The sequence below is a fragment of the Nicotiana tabacum genome, chromosome 5 (genome assembly GCF_000715075.1).
Source record: "Nicotiana tabacum cultivar K326 chromosome 5, ASM71507v2, whole genome shotgun sequence".
In the NCBI taxonomy this organism is placed as follows: Eukaryota; Viridiplantae; Streptophyta; class Magnoliopsida; order Solanales; family Solanaceae; genus Nicotiana; species Nicotiana tabacum.
This window is the reverse complement of record NC_134084.1, coordinates 117,998,068-118,016,537: the sequence shown is the minus strand read 5'-3', so window position 1 is coordinate 118,016,537 and position 18,470 is coordinate 117,998,068. Positions and strand designations below refer to the sequence as shown.

The following is an 18,470-nucleotide window of genomic DNA, read 5'->3' as shown; positions in this document are numbered from 1 at the left end:
TATTTAGTGTTTGTTTACTGTTTTTATTTCGAACTGTTAAATTCCGCAATGTGTTAGGCTTACCTAGTCGCGAAGACATGGTGCCGTCATGACAGGCTCACAATTGGTGAACCAGGGTCGTGACAATTTGCATGCTAATTTAGTGTGGACTATTAACGATTTTCCTGCGTATGGAATGTTGTCTGGGTGGATGACTGCTGGGAAGCTAGCTTGTCCTTACTGCATGGAAAATAATAAAGCGTTCACTTTGAAACGTGGCCGAAAGCAATCATGGTTTGATTGTCATCCTCAATGTTTGCCTCATGATCATGAGTTTAGAAGGATGAAAATGCATTCAAAAAGAATAAAATGGAATATGATTCTCCACCTCCGGTACTTTCAGGTGAGGAAATTTGGGAGAGGGTCCAGAACTTCAGTAAAGTTACTGAAGCTCCACCTTATTGATTCCCCGGATACAGTGTTACTCATAATTGGACGAAACAGAGTATATTTTGGGAGTTGCCTTATTGGAAGGATAATCTTCTCCGTCACAACCTTGATGTCATGCATATTGAGAAGAATTATTTTGATAATTTGTTCAACACAGTGATGGATGTTAAAGGTAAGACAAAGGATAACCCGAAGGCTAGAATAGACTTACAAGAATATTGCAGGCGGGCTGAATTATACTTGAAGATAGAAAATAATGGTAAGGTGTTCAAGCCCAAAACAAGTTACACATTCACTTTGGAGGAAAGATGGCAAATTTGTGATTGGGTTACGAAATTGAAGATGCTTGAGGGTTATGCGTCGAATCTTGGAAAAAAAGTAGATATGGAGGTAGGGAAGTTGAGCCATTTGAAAAGTCATGACTGTCATGTTTTCATGGAGATCTTAGTGCCTATTGCATTTTGTGGTTTGCCTGAAAGAATCTGGAAATCCATCACAGAGATTAGTTTGTTTTTCTAGGAATAGGCTCAATAGGCACACAGTCAAATGTGTGAATGATCCATTATATCCGCCAATGTCCATATTCAATCAACCAGGCCGATGTTTTAAAGATTTTAGTAAGAGAAGTTTGACTGATATGGAGTACAAGTCAGCTACACTTCATGTGTTGCTAAATTGTCCCCAAGTTGTACCATTTCTCAAGTAAGTATTGATTTATTAGTTATCAAAATATAAAATTTGTTGTGATTACATCTCGATGCAACTATTAAAAATATTTGATATGGCACAGTCACTTCGTGGGTCAATTTGGCCATGATGCTGTATATACGAAATTTGATACGTGGTTCAAACAATTTGTAAGTTTATCCTGATAATGTTCTAATACAGTGTAGGTAAATAATATTTGTAAGTTATGCTAACTTATGAATTTTTTTAACACTATGTAGGTAACAACAACAACGACGATAGATATATCTTGGGGACCTAGGCTTCAGGTCACAACAATGTCTAAGTACGTAGTGAATGGTTATAAGTTCCATACAGAGGATTGCTCTAAAAATAAAAATAGTAACAACAGGGGGTGTGGGTTCAAGGTGGTGATGGCAGCCAAGTTAGAGATATTTATTATTACGGTGTGCTCAAAGAAATAATAAAACTAGAATATACAGGTTGGCCATATAAGAAATTGATACTCTTTAGATGCAAGTGGTTTGACCCAAATCCAACATGAGGTACAAGAGTACACAACCAATACAACATAATTGAGGTTAATCATACGAGGGAGTATGATCGCTATTTCATAATTGCATATAATGTTAGGCAAGTGTATTATGCTCCTTATCCATTGCGGCGGAATAAGTCCGATTGGTGGGTTGTAATAAAAACTAAGCTTGTAGGTAGGGTGGAAGTCGAGAATGTGTTAGATGTTGCATATCAAAACGATATCCCCAGTGTTCACCAAATAGTGGACCATCAGCTAGAAAATGATTTGGAACATCCTGAACACATATTGGAAGAAGTTGATATAAATGAAGTAAGAATTATAGAAAATGAGGGCGAAGAATCAACCGATGAAGCTCAAACAAGTGAGGACGAAGAATTCTCGGACGAGGAACAATACGTCGATGAGCTTTAAAAAGTTGGTTTTTTAAATAACTCTCATTTATAGCTAGTTTCTTATATGTTTCAATCTAAATATTTATTATATTATGCAGATGGCAGGCAAGGGTCAAGGTAACAATGACCCTACTGGTTCTCGGAGTCGAGAAAAGGCTAGGAAGGGAAAGAGGACGGTAGAAAATAATACTCCATCTGATCCACCCTCTTCAGAGATGCCTATGCCTATGCCTATGTCTTATCCTCCACCCGACAGCTATACTGAGCTGCCACAGCATCACGAGCCCTACACCTTCGTGCAGACACCAGGTCTTTCATCACAAGGCCATAGGACTATACGTCCGACATACAGTCCAGCTGCCTCACAACCACATGGATCGCAACCATCTATATCACATCCATCCATGTCACAGCCACATGGATCACAACCACTTGGGGTCCATCCAGCTATGTCGCAGTTACAGGGATCACAACCATCTTCATCATCGACTCCATCTATTTCAGGCCTTCGCCTGCGAGGTAGTAGCTCTGACCCCCTACACCGTCCACACATGCCTCTGATGTACATGCTTCGGACGATGATGCTGATGATGACGAGGAGGTGCATTATGATCGATATGGCAGGATCATCATAGTCCCTAAGGGTGATGGGTAAGAGTTATTTGTTACTTTTGCGTTTATTGTTTTGTAAAGTTTTTACTAAGATATTAATGTGTTTTTATTGTTAAATTGCAGGTTCATCTCGAGTAATAAGACTACGAGGATAATCACCAAAGCCATCAGAAAGCTTTATGATGACCCTTATGCAACTTGGACTGATTCCCCATTCTCGCTGAAGGAGCAAATTTTCAATCAATTTAAGGTATAAATGTTCTTTTAAGCAGTTTAATAATTTATATTTATGATATTTTCATATAATATTTAACTTTTGAAATATAGATCAAGTGTGTATGGGAACACCGCTATAGCGCAGAAGTGGCTGCAAATTTCCATCACAAAGCTCGCAAGCGATTGTTGCATACTTTCTCCGAAGCTATAAAGAAGAACAAGAAGCCTGACTGGTTACTTCAAAATTTATGGGATGATTTGCAAAGGCAATGGCTTACCGCAAAGTTCTTAGAGAAGAGCAAAAAAGGAAAGAAAGTTCGCGCATCTTAGAAGAGAGGCTCCTTGCACACTGGAGGTACGATCAGCCTAGGGATAATAAAAAGAAGATTGATATGTAATTGCTTAAATTATTTTAATTTTCAAACTATATCTATTCTGTTTATTAACTAAATTAATTTGTTTTCAGGAAAAGAAGTTGGGGCGTCCAATGAACCATGATGAGCTATTAAAGGAGACGCATATTGTAAAGAAGAAGAAAGAGACGGATCAAGAAAGGTGGATCGAGTACCGGGCCTCGACTGTATATGTAAGCTTTCACTTTTCTTTAAGTATTTTAATTTACTTTTATATAAATTTTGAAATACTAATTCAATTTAAATTTTCATATAAGGTTGCTACCAAACTAACGTGAAGGAATTCATCAGCACTCAGCCAGCTGGTGAATTGGGCGAGCCAACCTAACCTTCGGACGAGGATTCTGAAAGAATATAGATGGAGTCTGCTGGCGGTCCAAAATGGGGGAAGGTATACGAGCTTCCTACTAAGAAATTCCATCACTATAAGTGTGGAATACAAGGAATAGGGACTTCCTCGCAAGGCGAGCAACTTGATGAGGAGAGCCTCTCCGCTATATGGGAGACTGTGACAAAACTCACATCCGAGCTAAAAGCGGCCAAGGAAAGAGAAAGGGTTATAGATGCTCAGTTCCTTGGCATGCAAGCTCAGATCAGAACTCTCCTATCTACTGGAGCTTTTTTGTTTGCCCCGGTCTCGTGAGTCATCGCTAGAGGCTCGACTTGAACGTGAGTGTTCCTTCCGTCCTCCCCGTGATCATTCCTCCCGTCCTCCCCGTGATCGTTCCTCCCGTCCTCCCCGTGATCGTTCTTCCCGTCCTCCACAAGACCGTTCTCTATATCGTCTTGTAGATGAAAGTTCATCAGACGATGATGATGTTGTTGTTGTAAAAACACTCCTTGACTTTTATATACTTTGAACTAGACAACTAGAACCGGTTTTGAACTAGTTGTAATAATTTTGAACTTGGTTTTAGATTTTTTAGTTCTATTGAACTTTAATTTGTTAGTTTTAATGTATTTATTGAATTGTGTTGTTGTTTAGGGATTTTGGTATGCTGGCAAGTGGTGTAGCTGCCAAAACAGGCATTTTCTGCCAAAATTAAAACCCAGAAGTTCCTAATTAAAAAATAATTCTACTGATTCGCGACCAACCTTGGTCACTTAATTTTAAAAAAATTAAAAATTAAAATTTACCAACTAAAGTTGGTCGGTTATTGAACAAGGATTACCCAGATTTCAACTTTACCGACCAACTTTGGTCGGTATGGTTAAATTTTAATTTTTTTTAAAAATATATATTTTACTTTACCGACCAACTTTGGTCGCTAATTTTTAAATATTAATAATTAATAACATAACGTAATTTAAATATATCGACCAACTTTGGTCGGTAAAATTAAATTATTAAAATATTGTTACCGATCAAAGTTGGTCGGTATATCCTTTAAATTGCACAGTTGGTCTTTTTACCTTTGCGACCAACGTTGGTCGGTACTTAGCGACCAACCTTGGTCGGTATATTAAAACGACCAACCTTGGTAGGTAACCAAAATAGCGATCAAGCATGTTTGGACGAGTTTTGGTCGGTAATTTGCCTAAACCGACCAACGTTGGTCTCTTTTTTGGGTCGCTAATTATCGGATTTCTAGTAGTGTTAGGTCGTGTCAGGAGACGCTATATTTAGCAAGGGCCTTGTCAACCGAGTGGTCATGCTTTCCCTAAAATTAAGTTTGGGAACAAAATGCATCAATTTAATCCGGATAGGTTTAAGGGTTCATATTCTCAATGATTGGAATATAGCATAAAAGCTGATGCTACATTTTGTTCGTGTTATTATTTATTTAAGAATGAACTTGAAAGTCGTGGTAATGCGAGGGATGAATTTACAAAAGATGGATTTAAGGGTTGGAACAAGGGTATGGAAAGACTTAGAATGCATGCTGGTGAAGTAAATAGTATCCATTACAAATGTTTCAACAGGATGCAAGATTTGATAAATCAAGAACAATCAATCCAATCTTCTTTTCACAAGTAAAGTGACAAAGCAAAAAGTGATCATCGAATTCGCTTAAATGTCTCGGTTGATGTGGTGAAATTTCTCTTAAGAAATGGATTGTCATTTCGTGGTCATGATGAGAGTGGATATTCTGAATATAAAGGTCTTTTTCTTGAACTTTTGGAATTTCATGGGATAAGCATTCGGATGTGGAAAAGGTAATATTACATACAACTCCAAAAAATGATATGATGATTTGTCCTGCAATTCAAAAGGATATTGTGGATGTTTGTGCTAAAGAAACAATTAAAGCTATCATCAAAGACTTGGATGGTGATTTCTTTAGGATATTAGTTAGTTGATGAATCAAAGGACATCTCACATAAAAAGCAAATGGCCCTAGTTATACGATATGCTAACAAAAGTGGGGAGGTGATAGAGCGCTTTTTGGGTATTGTCCACGTGAATGATACATCTGCACTATCATTACAGAAAATAATTAATGATTTGCTTTGGTTCACTCATTAAGTTTATCCAAGCTACATGGACAAGATTATGACAGTGCTGGTAATATGCAAGGAAGAATAAATGGCCTGAAGTCTTTGATTTTAAAAGACGCGCCATCTGCATATCGTGTACATTGTTTTGCCCATCAATTGCAATTGACACTTGTAACTCTTTCAAAAAATTACCCGGATGTGAATAATTTTTTTGATGTTGTCACTAATGCATTGAATACTATTGGAGTATCTTTTAAATGCAGGGAATTACTTCGACAACACCAAGTAGAGTAGCTGGAAGAATTAATTAAATATGGAGAAATATTTACTGGGCAAGGATTGAATCAAGAATGTGAACTCCAACGACCAGGTAATACTCGTTGGTGATCCCATTTTAAGACTTTGGAAAATTTCATGATTATATTTTCTTCGATTATTAATGTGTTTAAAGATATGCAACATAATAGTTCTCATTCTCTTGAGAGATTTGCAGCAAAAAATCTTTTGGAAAATATTCATGAATTTGAATTTGTATTTTTGTTGCACTTGATGTTCAAGATGTTGCTTCTTACAAATGAATTGAACAAAGCTTTATAAAAAAAATAAAAAATGATCAAGACATCGTCAATGCTATGAGCTTGCTTGACCTTGCAAAGACAAGATTACAAACGATGAGAGAAAGTGAATTGGAGTCTTTGATGATTAAGGTTTACTCATTTTGTGGTAAACATGATATTATGATTCCCAAAATGGATGAAAACTATCCAAGATCGAAGCGTAAGTAGTGTGACAAAAATATTTTGGGAATCATAATATGATATTATGATTTCCAAAATGTGGAAATATTTTATGCAGTTATTGATTTGCAACTTCATGAGCTAAATAAACGCTTTGATGTAGTGACTAGTGACGTACTCCTTGGTATGGCTTGCTTGAATCCGGTTGATTCATTTGCTAATTTTGACAAAGACAGAATAATGAAGTTGACCAACTATTATCCAAGTGAGTTTGATGACAACAAGCTTCGAGATCTCAGTTTTCAGCTTGATAATTTCTTAGTCTATGCTCGAATGTGTGATAACAAGTTTGTCAACTTGAAGGGAATTAAGGATCTTGCTATAGTGATGGCAAAGACAAAATTAGATTAAACTTGGTGTCATGTTTATTTACTTGTGAAGCTTACTTTGATTCTACCTGTTGCTACTGCAATCGTGAAAAAAACATTCTCCTCAATGAAGCTCATTAAAAATGATCTACGTAATAGCATTAGTGAAGAATTTTTGAATGGTTATTTAATTTGCAATATAGAGCGTAAAGTATTTGCAACTATAAGTAGATGATGCTATTATATATCGTTTTCAAAGTATGAAAACTCGTCGAATACAATTGTAAATTGATGATGTTTTCTTTTTTGTGATAATGAAACTAATTATTTTTTGCTTCCTAAGTTATCGTACTGTAAAAATTTATGTCAGCAAACTTAATATTTATCTTAAAAGCAATGGTGCACTCATTCTTCCGGAATCCTAGATCCACCTCTGGATCGTGACAACATGATTAGAAAACATGAAGAAATTTAGGTCTTCTTTTCATTTGAGATATGCCCTGGGATTTTAAATATTTGAGAAAACATGGAGAAGTTTTTAACGAACTGAGTTTGGTTGGGATTCGGCTATTAGATTTGTAGTTATTTGATAAATAAAAAGTTCTTTAAACTCTTTGAGGAATAAGGGTCACACTCTTTTTACATGAAATATTATCATTTAACCGGAATTAATTAAACCATATATATTCTCACCTCATTTTAAGAATATCGTTATTGTTCGTTGTTGCGAGGAGTCCTAACAAGGCAGAATTATAGCAACTAAATCATGACACAAAAAAAGAGAGCTAAATTATGACATATGATTAAACTGATATTTTTATTTAATTTTGGCGTGAAAGATAAAGAATTGGTTCTACAACACAAAGGAAGTTGTGGATGCAGAACAAAAACTTTGAGTTACTGTCGATAGATTAATCATAATACTTCATATGAATACTAGAGGATTCGAACAAACCTGGGTCAAAAGAATATAAATTTGATAAAAATCACATAAGAAATTACGTCATACTTGAAAAATGTGTCTCGACTTTTATAATAAATAGAGTTAGTATCAATAAATCTATTTTCATGACTCAAAAAAAGTCATTTTTTCTCCAAAATGCCATGAGAAAAGATTATTCTAGTATAGTATAGCCCACAAGCAGCCCATTTCGTTATGGGCTTTTAGAAAAGGGCTCAACTAAACGAGTAAACACAAGACCCTTTTCTGGTTCTATTCCAACGACCACAACTGAATATCGTCAGGCTTAATATGGCGGAAGCTCACAAATCGAGAAATGGTCCAAATTTTTTTGGCCTCGCCGGCTGCGATTCTCCGGCTCAAATTTTTTCCTCAGTTATTTTTGCCGGTCGTCTCCGGCGGTGATGCGCTCTTACGAGGTTTCTTAAGGTCCGTAAACTGTTCGGATTTAGTATCATTCTGTTTAATTTCATGTTTCCCCAAATGGCGATAGGCTTATTACTGTTTAATTTTTGTGAAATTCACTCGTGAAATCTGTAGCATTTAGGAATATGAGCAGATAAGGTATATTCCCACTCCATAGGCAGTTAAGGATTGTTAATGAGGGGATTGTCGATGGGATTCTGATACTGCATCATACATTGTTTTGGTGTCTTTTTTATAACCTATGATAATTAGTCAAAGATATATTACATCATTACAGAATTAACAAATAGGCATGAGTACATGGTTTACCACAGTGAAGTATTTCCTTGCAGCGAGAAGCCTTCCTATGGCAAAAATGAAAAAAAGGGACTTCAATCGAAGGAATGATTCTTTTCAATTAAGTTGTACGAAAGGTAGAGATATGATTCTTTTCTCAAGTCCTCGCGATTTAAGTTACAAAAGAAGTGTTTCTCCTAGTATTGTGGCAGCTTATAAATGAATATGCAGTTTGTGGGATCTATCCCTGATTCCCAGAAGATAGTGGCAGTTGGTTCAACAGATGGACTGCAAAATGAGAAGACAATTTTACCTACTTTAAGTGAATTCTGAACTTAAAAATTAAAAAAAAAAACTAAGTGATAAATTGCTCGTCTCGGTGATGCAGCCTTGTGGTCTAAGCTGCTAGTTTTGTATGACGAAAATTGGTACACCTCAGATACGTGACTTTTGTGTGTCCGAATAGCGTAATCAACATTTTGTTGTTTATCGAGTTCTCCTAGAAAGCATTTTTAGGATGATTTTATCCTTGAACATCTTGCGTTTTTTGTTCTGTTGTATCTGTGATAACATCAGAATGTCTAATATCATATGGCATATGTTATTTCCGAGTCAAACAAATTGGATTAGGTTCTATTTACCTTCGCCTCGCAATCCCCTAACTTCCTTCCTTAATGATTTGATCTGAAAGAGTGGTGGTTTAACTGTGATTCTCCTAATTCTTAAATTATCTGTTTACCACGTGAGGTGAATCGGAGTAGATAACTTTTTATTTCAAACTCAGGTTTTGCAAAACACTTAATTGAATTGTTAATGTGGAATTTATGCAATATGTTTGCTTTAAGACTTAAATGATATGGTACAATATATTTGTCGATTGTTTTTCTTAGCAATTGACAGTGGATTCCTCTGAATCTGGAGGTTGTCCATATGCTCAGGTGCCTCTGGAAGCGTGACTACTGAGGATGTTGCTTCAATGCTTATTGGACTAGGAGTGAAGAAAAATGTTGATCTCAGAAAGCTTGCATTGGCTGGAGACTTTTTACTTTATTTGCAAACCTTTTTCGGTCAGCCTTCTGGTTCTGTGGTTTCCCTTGAGCTGTGAGCAACTGGTACTGCCTGAATCTTAAGGTATCTCTAATGCCTTTGGCATGTCTACACTACATTTCAATTTTGACATGAAAGTCCCTCTGGACCAACTGTTACTGTACCATAGCATCGTCTTGTGTTGTTCAACATCTTGGGTTAAAGAATAGTAGGAAAAAGAGGGTAATTTTGACATCTTCAGAAGTGCAGAGGGAACGTTATCAAGTGAATAAATACATAAGGGGTGATTTTGAAATAAATGTTCTTAAAATAGGATGGAAGTATTCAGTTCCTTAACTTTAGGACTCAAAATGGTATTTTACACTTGTACGTTCTTTCTCCCTCATCGAACAGAGAAGGAGCTTTACGGCACAATAAAAACCCTAGCTCAACATGGGAGTTCGTTCCTTCGGGGACATCCTATAAAATTGGAACGATACAGAGAAGATTAGCATGCCCTGTGCAAGGATGGCACGCACAAATCGAGAAATGGTCCGAATTGTTTTTACCATCTCGCCAGCGGTGATATCGGCTATACTCCGATGCCAAAGAAGTTTTTCCGGTCGGCCGCGGCGATGCTCTCTCCCGAGATTTCTTGAGGTTCGTAAACTATTTGAAGTTTTCCTTGTCCCTTTTTATCTTCTGTCCCAAATTAGTTGACGGGGATAAGCTTATTATGCCCTAGTGTAATTTTTATTCTGATATTAATGTTTTTGTAAAAATCACTCATGAGACATTTATAAATACTAGTTTTAGTGTACGTGCGTTGCACGTGTATACCACGTCAAGCAATAAAAGTTAATTAATAGCAGTTGACATCAAAATAAGCACAATGTTATATTCATTTAGTTCAATGATCGTTATTATATACTATAAATATTGATACAATATAGTGGTTGGTTCAATATATCTTCTGAATAATGTTATTCACACCGGATAAAATGAGGTTCTTGATATATGTTACTTTTTGTTGCTTCGGTCGTCAAGATCAAAACTCTTGTTTGCCTATCTACAACAAATAACATGCACATTGATATTAAAAAGAATGAAAACTTAATGTTATCCTTCTTTTTCTTTTTCATTCCATCAAAACTTTAAGTACTATTCTTACTAAAATTTTACAACTTGACCACATATATTAACAGTAATAATTTAACCTATATCAATAAAGTGCACATTTATTCTTTAAAAAAATAAAGTACTACTGTCAGTCATTTTTTCTTATCTTATTCCATAAAAGTTTTTAAGTACTTTTGTTATACAATTTTGTAATTTTAAAAGAAACATTTTAAGTCATAAACGACTTTAGGGAGGAGTTCAACTCGCAAGGATAATAAGTATCTTTTTCCTATAGCACCACACGTTTAAATTAATAATTCCATGTTAAATAGTTTTTAATAAAGAATATGAAATCGTGATATTTTAATAGAAGTGTTCAACTTCTTATTCTATACTGATTTAGTTTTAGAATTCTATTTTCGGTAGGAAACTTACCAACAAATAGTTAGGTTGATGAAGACATTAACCAATCAAGAACCTAAAAAGGAAGTATCAATGGAGAGTTAGAAATAAGAGGAAAGCATGATTATTTTAGGACTTCTACATACCAAAAAAAATAATCCAAAATATTGGTTAGATACTACGATTCCGAATTCCAAGAATATTGAACAATATCTTTTACACGAGGAAGGTCACAAAATGCCAATCAAATACTTAATGTTTATTCTCTGTTTTAAAATTAACCTAACCTAAGATTAAAAAGTTTGACTCTCGCATTTGAAGTGGCATTATTTTTAAAAAATAAAAGAGTAGAATAAGAGTATTATTTATTCTACAATATGACTGGAATTCTGTCCTTTTAAAAATAATGAACATACTTTAACTCGATATTGTTCTTTTTAGTGTACTACTTGGAGAATGCATTACAATATGTTGATTTTGGTATTGTTAAAAAAGTATACTAAAAATATAATTATGTAAAACTAATATTAAAAACCCCCAAAGAGACCCTTATGGTCAGAGAAACTCAACAGCTATAGAATTTTTTTGTTGTTCCTTTTCATTTAATCCTAGTATATGTTATTATTTTGTAGACTGATAATACTGCAATTGTTCATCTTTGTGTTCTTCAATTAAGAACTCTATTTCTACTATAACTTAGTCCCAATGCTAAAATTGTCCACTCCGTGTGACTTCTTGTAGGAACAAGCTTTAAATGTTAAACCCCATATGTAAAGTTTAACGATCAACACTCTATATCAAAGGAAACATATCAACAGAAAAATAAAATGTTATAAATTTTTCTAAAGACCGTCTTAATTAAAAGAACATCAACACTGTATTGCGAATAAATGAATACGAAACACCCTTTAAACTTACAAAAGGAAAAAATGTAAAACTATCAAAGTTCTGCAATTATTAATTTAGTCTTCTGTTGTCTTTTATATTAAACTCGTGATAGTTAATTTTGTTCTTAGAAGTTAATGGGAAAAGTTTGATCAATTTGCTAACTTACTCTTTTAATACAATCTATTCATCTATAAGAATTTCATAAGTTAATTATGCTTAAAAACATAGGATGTATGATAGTCTAGAAAGAAATAAGAAATTACCTTATCACCTTATCAAAAAAAAAAATAAGAAAAACAACATAAATAAAGGGAATTAAATTACCTCTAAGAAACTAATGACCAAAGATTGTTTTCCAAGTATATCATTCAGCTATACGTTCCTACTCGGTTTTTACATCTTTATTTTTTCAAATAAGGCAGGTTTCATGAATATACAAAATTGAGATGATTTCATATTCCTATTTATTAGGAGAAATAATTAAATTACTATTCCTAAATATTATGCTAATAATTAAATGATTATTTTGCCTACTATATACCAAAAATAAAGTATAAAATTTGAATGCACTTTTAGAAAATAATTATTTCTGTAGTCAAGAAACCCATTTATATTCAACTTAATTTCTTATCATTTTAAAAATTTAGTTGATCTCATAAATTATCTTCTTAGAATAACTGATAATTTCTGAGTTTATTATTGATTCGTGCTCAACATTCCAAATAATTATAATAGTTAATTTAAAACTTTTGAAAGTTAAAGATACAATGTAGAATATATTATTAATGCAATAGACTTGTATATTTTAAAGTATTTTAATATATAAAAAAATTTCACCTAAATCAAAATACAAAAAAAGTTTACTCCGTTATCTTCCAAGAATGTCGTACGTCCTCTTTTTTTGATTTAATTCTTGGTTGTAATGCTATTATGCTAGCGCCGTCCAAAGGGGCAAACTTCTAAATACCACGAAGTGGTTACGTCCTCTTTCGTTAGTCTTTTTAATTCTTTCCTTTTCTTACCATTCATATATTATTTAAGTGTAAAAATTTATATAAAGTAAAATATTAATGTTTTTGAAGTTCTAATTAAATATTAAGGCTTTCTACGTATTCCTAATAAGGATGGATGTAATATATATAAAACCTAGTTGATTTTGTAGTCCTAAATATTAGGAAAATGATTAAATGACTATTCCTACATATTAGGAAAATAATTAAATTACTATTTTATCCAATGTAAACTCTATTTTTAAAGGGTAAAAAAGGCGAACGACATTTCGCTAAGGGCCTTCGTGCTTTTAATATAGTATATAGATGAGCACTTGCAGTATATCCTGCGTGGTCTACATTTATAAATATGAGCACTTACAGTATATCCTGCGTGGTCTTTTGTGTTTCTTCTCTTTGAATGTAAATAAATGTTGAGCCAAATTGAGTGATCGTACTTTCTTTAGTTTTCATTTTAGCATATAGTGTGCCTGTATTGCAACGGTCAAATTTTAAGGGTTGAGACTTCAAATGTCTATGTTTTTGGAATTTTAATAAATTGACTGAGAAGTGAAGAGTTGAGGATTATTTAGAGGAATTTAAAGCACTGAGAGCTCAAATGGTGGTTAGAAATCTTGCTTTGAATGAAGCTTATTTCTTATCTAGTTTTATAAGAGGGCTTAGGGAGGAAATTAAGCTGTCCGTAAAATTGTTTCGACCTTCTACATTAAGTCATGCTGTAGAACAAGCTAGGATACAGGACAAGGCAATTGAGCCTATTCTTAAGAAAAAGGGGAATGATGCTAAACACTGTCGGATCAAAATACAACAATCAATAAATTTGGTTCCTTGCAGTTTACTTCCAAGGTGATAGAAGCATTTAAACCTATTACTCAGCAAGGAGTATACAAGAATGACAGAAAATGCAAGGCTACTCTAGATCTCAATTTCCTGGCGTTGAAATCATGGAAAATAAGGAGCAAAAGGTCTTCGATAAAGGTCTTAGAAAGATAAAACTGCAGATATCTCAAATATTGATGCTTGCTCCAGGGAATATAAAACAAGTAGTGCCATAAAATGTATCGCAGATGCAAGCGGCCAAACAACTTTCTGGAAGTAGCTATTTTGCCTCCTTTGATTTTATATTGGTGGATAGCCCAGTGCAGAGCAAGTTCAAGAGGTACTTTGGTTTTGAGTTTAGTTTACGTAATAAAAGTACAAAAATTTCGGAGGAACAAAAGGAGTATGGAGAACTGTGGTGTAAAAAGTTATTTCTAATGGATCAAGGGTGTTGTCCTGTTCTTGAGTTATTTCAACATTAGATGAGGAACTGTCGACACGTGAGACTTGGAACCGCTCTGAAGCTTGTTAACTGTAACCAGTTATCTTTAAATAGTGAAGCTCTAATATTAATTGGACAGAAGTAAGATATTGAGGCTTCCTGTAAAAAAGTGGGAACTAAAGATGTTATGGAAGCTCTTTTGAGAAATAGTTTTAATAATGACATTCTATGGTTGTTAAATGCTTGGACTTGCCATCACGCTAATTCTGGTTGATGTGTTTGTTTGCTCCAAGGAAACATTTATTATATTCTACATGGATATGCAAATGCCAAAGCAGTGTCATTCCTTTCATTCTGAAGAAAATGACGCAACTATTGAGGTAAAAGGCCTGTTGAATCACTAATGTTTATTGATGGTGATCCTAATTTCTGGGATATACCATTTTGTTGTCATTCTGAAGAAAATGACTCCACTATTGTGCGCTGCTAGCGCTCTGGTCGACAACTCTATGAATGTGCGATCGAGGGCTTATTAGGTTATACCGCAATTTGGATCCACAAAAATTATTTCAAGGCACAAAGTTAGAAGTTGAAGGGTAGAGTACTCCATCGTCAGAAACATTTAATCACTTAAAATGGCAAGTTCCAAAGATTAGCACACAACTTTCGATGCTATTGTGATTTGGGCATATTCTATATATGCAGTAGATAGTCCCACACCGTCCAAGACCTGTAGTTTTGCAGAGTTTATATGGCGAAAGCTCAACATCAGAGTGCCAAATTTTTTTCGCCTCAACGCGGCAGTGATATTCTGGTCCCAATTTTTTTTTTTGTCAGTCGTCGTTGGCAGTGCTCTCTCACGAGATTATTCAAGATTCTTAATCTATTCGGAGTTTATTTCATCGCTTTACTTTCCTGTTTCCCCAAATTCAGCTGACGGTAATAAGCATATTATTATGCCCTAGTTGAATTTTGCATCTGATATTGCTGCTTTTCTGAAGTTCACTCATGTCCCATCTGAAATATTCATGAATATGAGCACTAGAGGCATATTCAATTCCATGGCCTTTTCTTTTTCTTAGGCTTGAAGGTAAAATAAATATTGAGGAAAAGTTGAAAGCTCATTCTTTGTTTAGTTTTCAGTTCATCATAGTGGTGCATGAATTGCAATGCTGGACTCTTTTAAGGTCATCAAGAAACTTTCTTGGTAGAGACTCAACAAGTTTATTACCAATCTCAATGTTGTAATTACTCAGATTTTAAGTGCAATCTTTGTAATATCAACGTATAAATAAAATCTTATCTCATCCCAAAATAAGTAGTTACAGTCTAATTTGAAGAGCAAATTAGTGTCCACACCTAGGAAGATGATTCAGTATACTGCAAAGATCAATTCTGACGGTTAGAGTACAGAAAGGAACCACAGAGTTCCAGCAATAAAGCTTCTCCTGGAATTTTGTTCTTTCTTTCCTATATAGTTATATTGTTTTGAATGTATCGCTCTTGATACTTGTTTTCACAATTTACGACCTGAACATGTTGACGACCCAAAAACTAGTGAATCATTTGCGGGATATGCATCTAAATTGGGTTACATATGAAATAGGCAGGGAATGTAATGATTAAGAAACACACAAATTATAAAAGTGATCGTAGGTCATACACACTAATCATGAACATTTCACTGAGAAAATTCTTGATGCTTCTTTATTTCTGGAATTTTTTTTGACCTGTCATTCAAATAAATTGTTTGAATGGCGAACATTTTTCTACCTTCAATCTAATTTCTTTGTTCTACTACTTCGTCCTTCATAGCTAAATAAACCAGATAATCTTGTTGGGGATGAACTCAGTCATCTATTTGGCTGCTTGAAATATTTTTCCTACATAAACTAGAATTGTGGCAAGAAAGCCCTTTTAAGGTTCTTATGGGTGCAGCGAGGGGCCTGTTAATGAGGGTAATGTCGATGGGATTGTGATACGTGTATCATACATTGTTTTAGTGGACTAAGTGTGAGATTAAATTTTCGTTACGAGAATGTTTTTTCATAAAATAATTAGCAAATAGGCATGGCTACATGGTATGTGATCCACTTTTGTGCAATGTCTTTTCTGCATCCTGCTATTATTTGAATATTGAGGAATTCATGTCTAATTCGTTGTTAAATTCCTCTGTGATTTATTTCTCTGCAATGAAGAACCTACCACTCTAATTTGCAGTTATTCGAAGTCGAGCGTGTTGGGGAGTATATGTTGTGAGCTGCTGCGCAAGGTGTTCAGTTAGCTTTTTCTCAAGTTTCTTTCTCTTCCGGTAGCCATCGTGTCATCTAAATAACTCCCCCCCCCTCCCATTTCCCTTGTGATGACATATTTCCTTACATCGAGGGCATTGTAGGGAGAGCATTCCTATGGCAAAGATTAAAAAGGAGGGTCTTTAATCAAGCTCCTAGGGTGGTTCGAACAAGAAGTGTTCTTTTGTATTCTTAATTGTTATTATAGCACCTACGGCATGTAGAGGATGTTAAAACAAGGTAACCTGCTGTTTGTTAATGTTTGTCAATATTGGAGTATTTAGGTTGCTCGACTTTTTTTATCTATCGAATTGCTGATCTAAGTTGTACGGGAGCATAGTTTTTCTGAAATTCTTGCCATTTAAGTTCCTTGAATTTCCACAAATTACTTATCCTAGTAATGCGGAAGCATACAAATAGTTATGCAATTTGTGGGTTTAACCCTGATTCCCGAATAAGAATAGATGTTCAACAGATGGACTGAAAAACGAGATGACAATTTTACCTAATGAAGTGAATTAAGAACTCATAAAATTGCTTGTTTCTGTTGCTGCCTAAAGTAAAGATAATACAGTGTGGCCCGTTGTTTAACTACTAGTTTTGAGAAGGTGACTTTTGTGTGTCCTAGCATAATCAACAATTTGTTGCTTATGGAGTGCTTCTGGAGAGCTTTTGCAAAATAATCTTCCAATGATATTTTATCCTCGAACATTTGCATTTTTATTGTCATATATGAGTTAACATCTTGTTATTCCATGTTAGGTCATATTCAAACATGTAAGACAATCTTTCAATGAGGAGTATATGCTTATATATGCTTTTAAACTTTAATGATGTACAAATTATTAATTGTCAATTTCCCGATTGTGTTTGTCTTGGCAGAGTCACAGTGGGTACCTTTGTATCAGGTATTGGAGGTTGTCCATATGCTCGGGTAAACCTGGATATGTGAGTACTGAGAGGATGTTGCTTCCATGCTCAATGGACTACAAGTGAAGTCAAATGTGGGTCTCAGAGAGCCTACATTGGCTGCAGGAGACTTTAACTGCAACCGATCTGGGGGGCTTCTGGTTCTTTGGTTGCCATTTTCTTGAGCTCTGAGCAACCGGTACTGCCTAAAGCTTCTTGTATCTCTGATGCTTTTGACATGTCTATATTGCATCTTTGACATGAAAGTCACTTTGGACCAACCCCGCTGTACCATCAAGTCTTGTGCTGTAAAACATACTGACTCTGGCATGCATGTCCAGGTGAGGACTGCACAAACCCTCCGCGCCGCATGCAAAGTAGGGGCAGGACTTAGAAGAACGAGTATACGTATGGATTGCTTTGTGGAAGATAGAATTATAATCGTGCATGGGTTGGTAATTTGTAAGATGATAACAGTATGAAAAGGTGAAGGAACTACTATATCTTTATGGAGCAAACTCATTTTAATGTTACTGTCTTAGATTATTTTTTTGAAATAAACTTCTTATATGAACTTCTATTGAGTCAATGAACTTGTAGGGGATATTCGAATTTGTGGTAATTAGGTAGAATGATACTTAATAGTCTCTAAGACGGTACAAAACAAACTAGTACTAGTATTCATCATAATTATTGAATACAAGCCATTGCTTTATCCGCTGCAACATGTTGTAGGACCTCAGGATAATACGTTGCAGCATGTCAGCTCTTGGGGTTAATTTCACGAGACATTTACATGTTCTTCAAACTTGTCTAAGAACTGTACAAAACATTTGTTTCCTGCTGAGAAAGTATGCGGTTATGGGTAGTTGTAGATACAAGAGTCCTAGTTTATGGCTCTGCTCTTCTGAATGTTTACAGCTCATTTATTGCCTTCCCAGAGTGCACTTTGGAGATGTCAGTTCTTGAGAAGTTTGGTTCAATAGGATTTGGAATTGCTCACACTTTAGTTCTGAAATTATGTTCAAGAAAAGATTTGTGAGTAATTTTTTTTTTACTTACAGAAAGAT

General features: G+C 34.8%; 1 protein-coding gene, 1 long non-coding RNA gene and 1 other non-coding gene across 8 annotated transcripts; all 3 read left to right on the top strand.

Annotated features, from left to right (window-relative positions):
• The first annotated feature begins 6,358 nt into the window (after window positions 1–6,358).
• On the top strand, window positions 6,359–6,874 carry LOC142180926 (uncharacterized). The gene is made up of 2 exons (XM_075253032.1): window positions 6,359–6,503; window positions 6,582–6,874. Exons 1-2 carry the CDS (start codon window positions 6,359–6,361, stop codon window positions 6,872–6,874), a joined length of 438 nt encoding a protein of 145 aa, XP_075109133.1.
• Window positions 6,875–8,047: 1,173 nt separating this feature from the next.
• Window positions 8,048–17,974, top strand: LOC107808683 (uncharacterized). 6 transcript variants are annotated; one of them, XR_001653231.2, is made up of 7 exons: window positions 8,048–8,221; window positions 9,416–9,625; window positions 9,935–10,180; window positions 16,421–16,511; window positions 16,596–16,731; window positions 17,374–17,599; window positions 17,742–17,974. It is a non-coding gene; the product is annotated as an uncharacterized LOC107808683 (long non-coding RNA). The 6 variants fall into 6 exon arrangements; XR_001653229.2 differs by having other exon boundaries at window positions 9,433–9,625; window positions 17,374–17,974; XR_001653230.2 differs by having other exon boundaries at window positions 16,421–16,472; window positions 17,374–17,974.
• On the top strand, window positions 9,984–10,084 carry LOC142181412 (U6 spliceosomal RNA). The gene has a single exon (XR_012710066.1). It is a non-coding gene; the product is annotated as a U6 spliceosomal RNA (small nuclear RNA).
• Window positions 17,975–18,470: the final 496 nt, after the last annotated feature.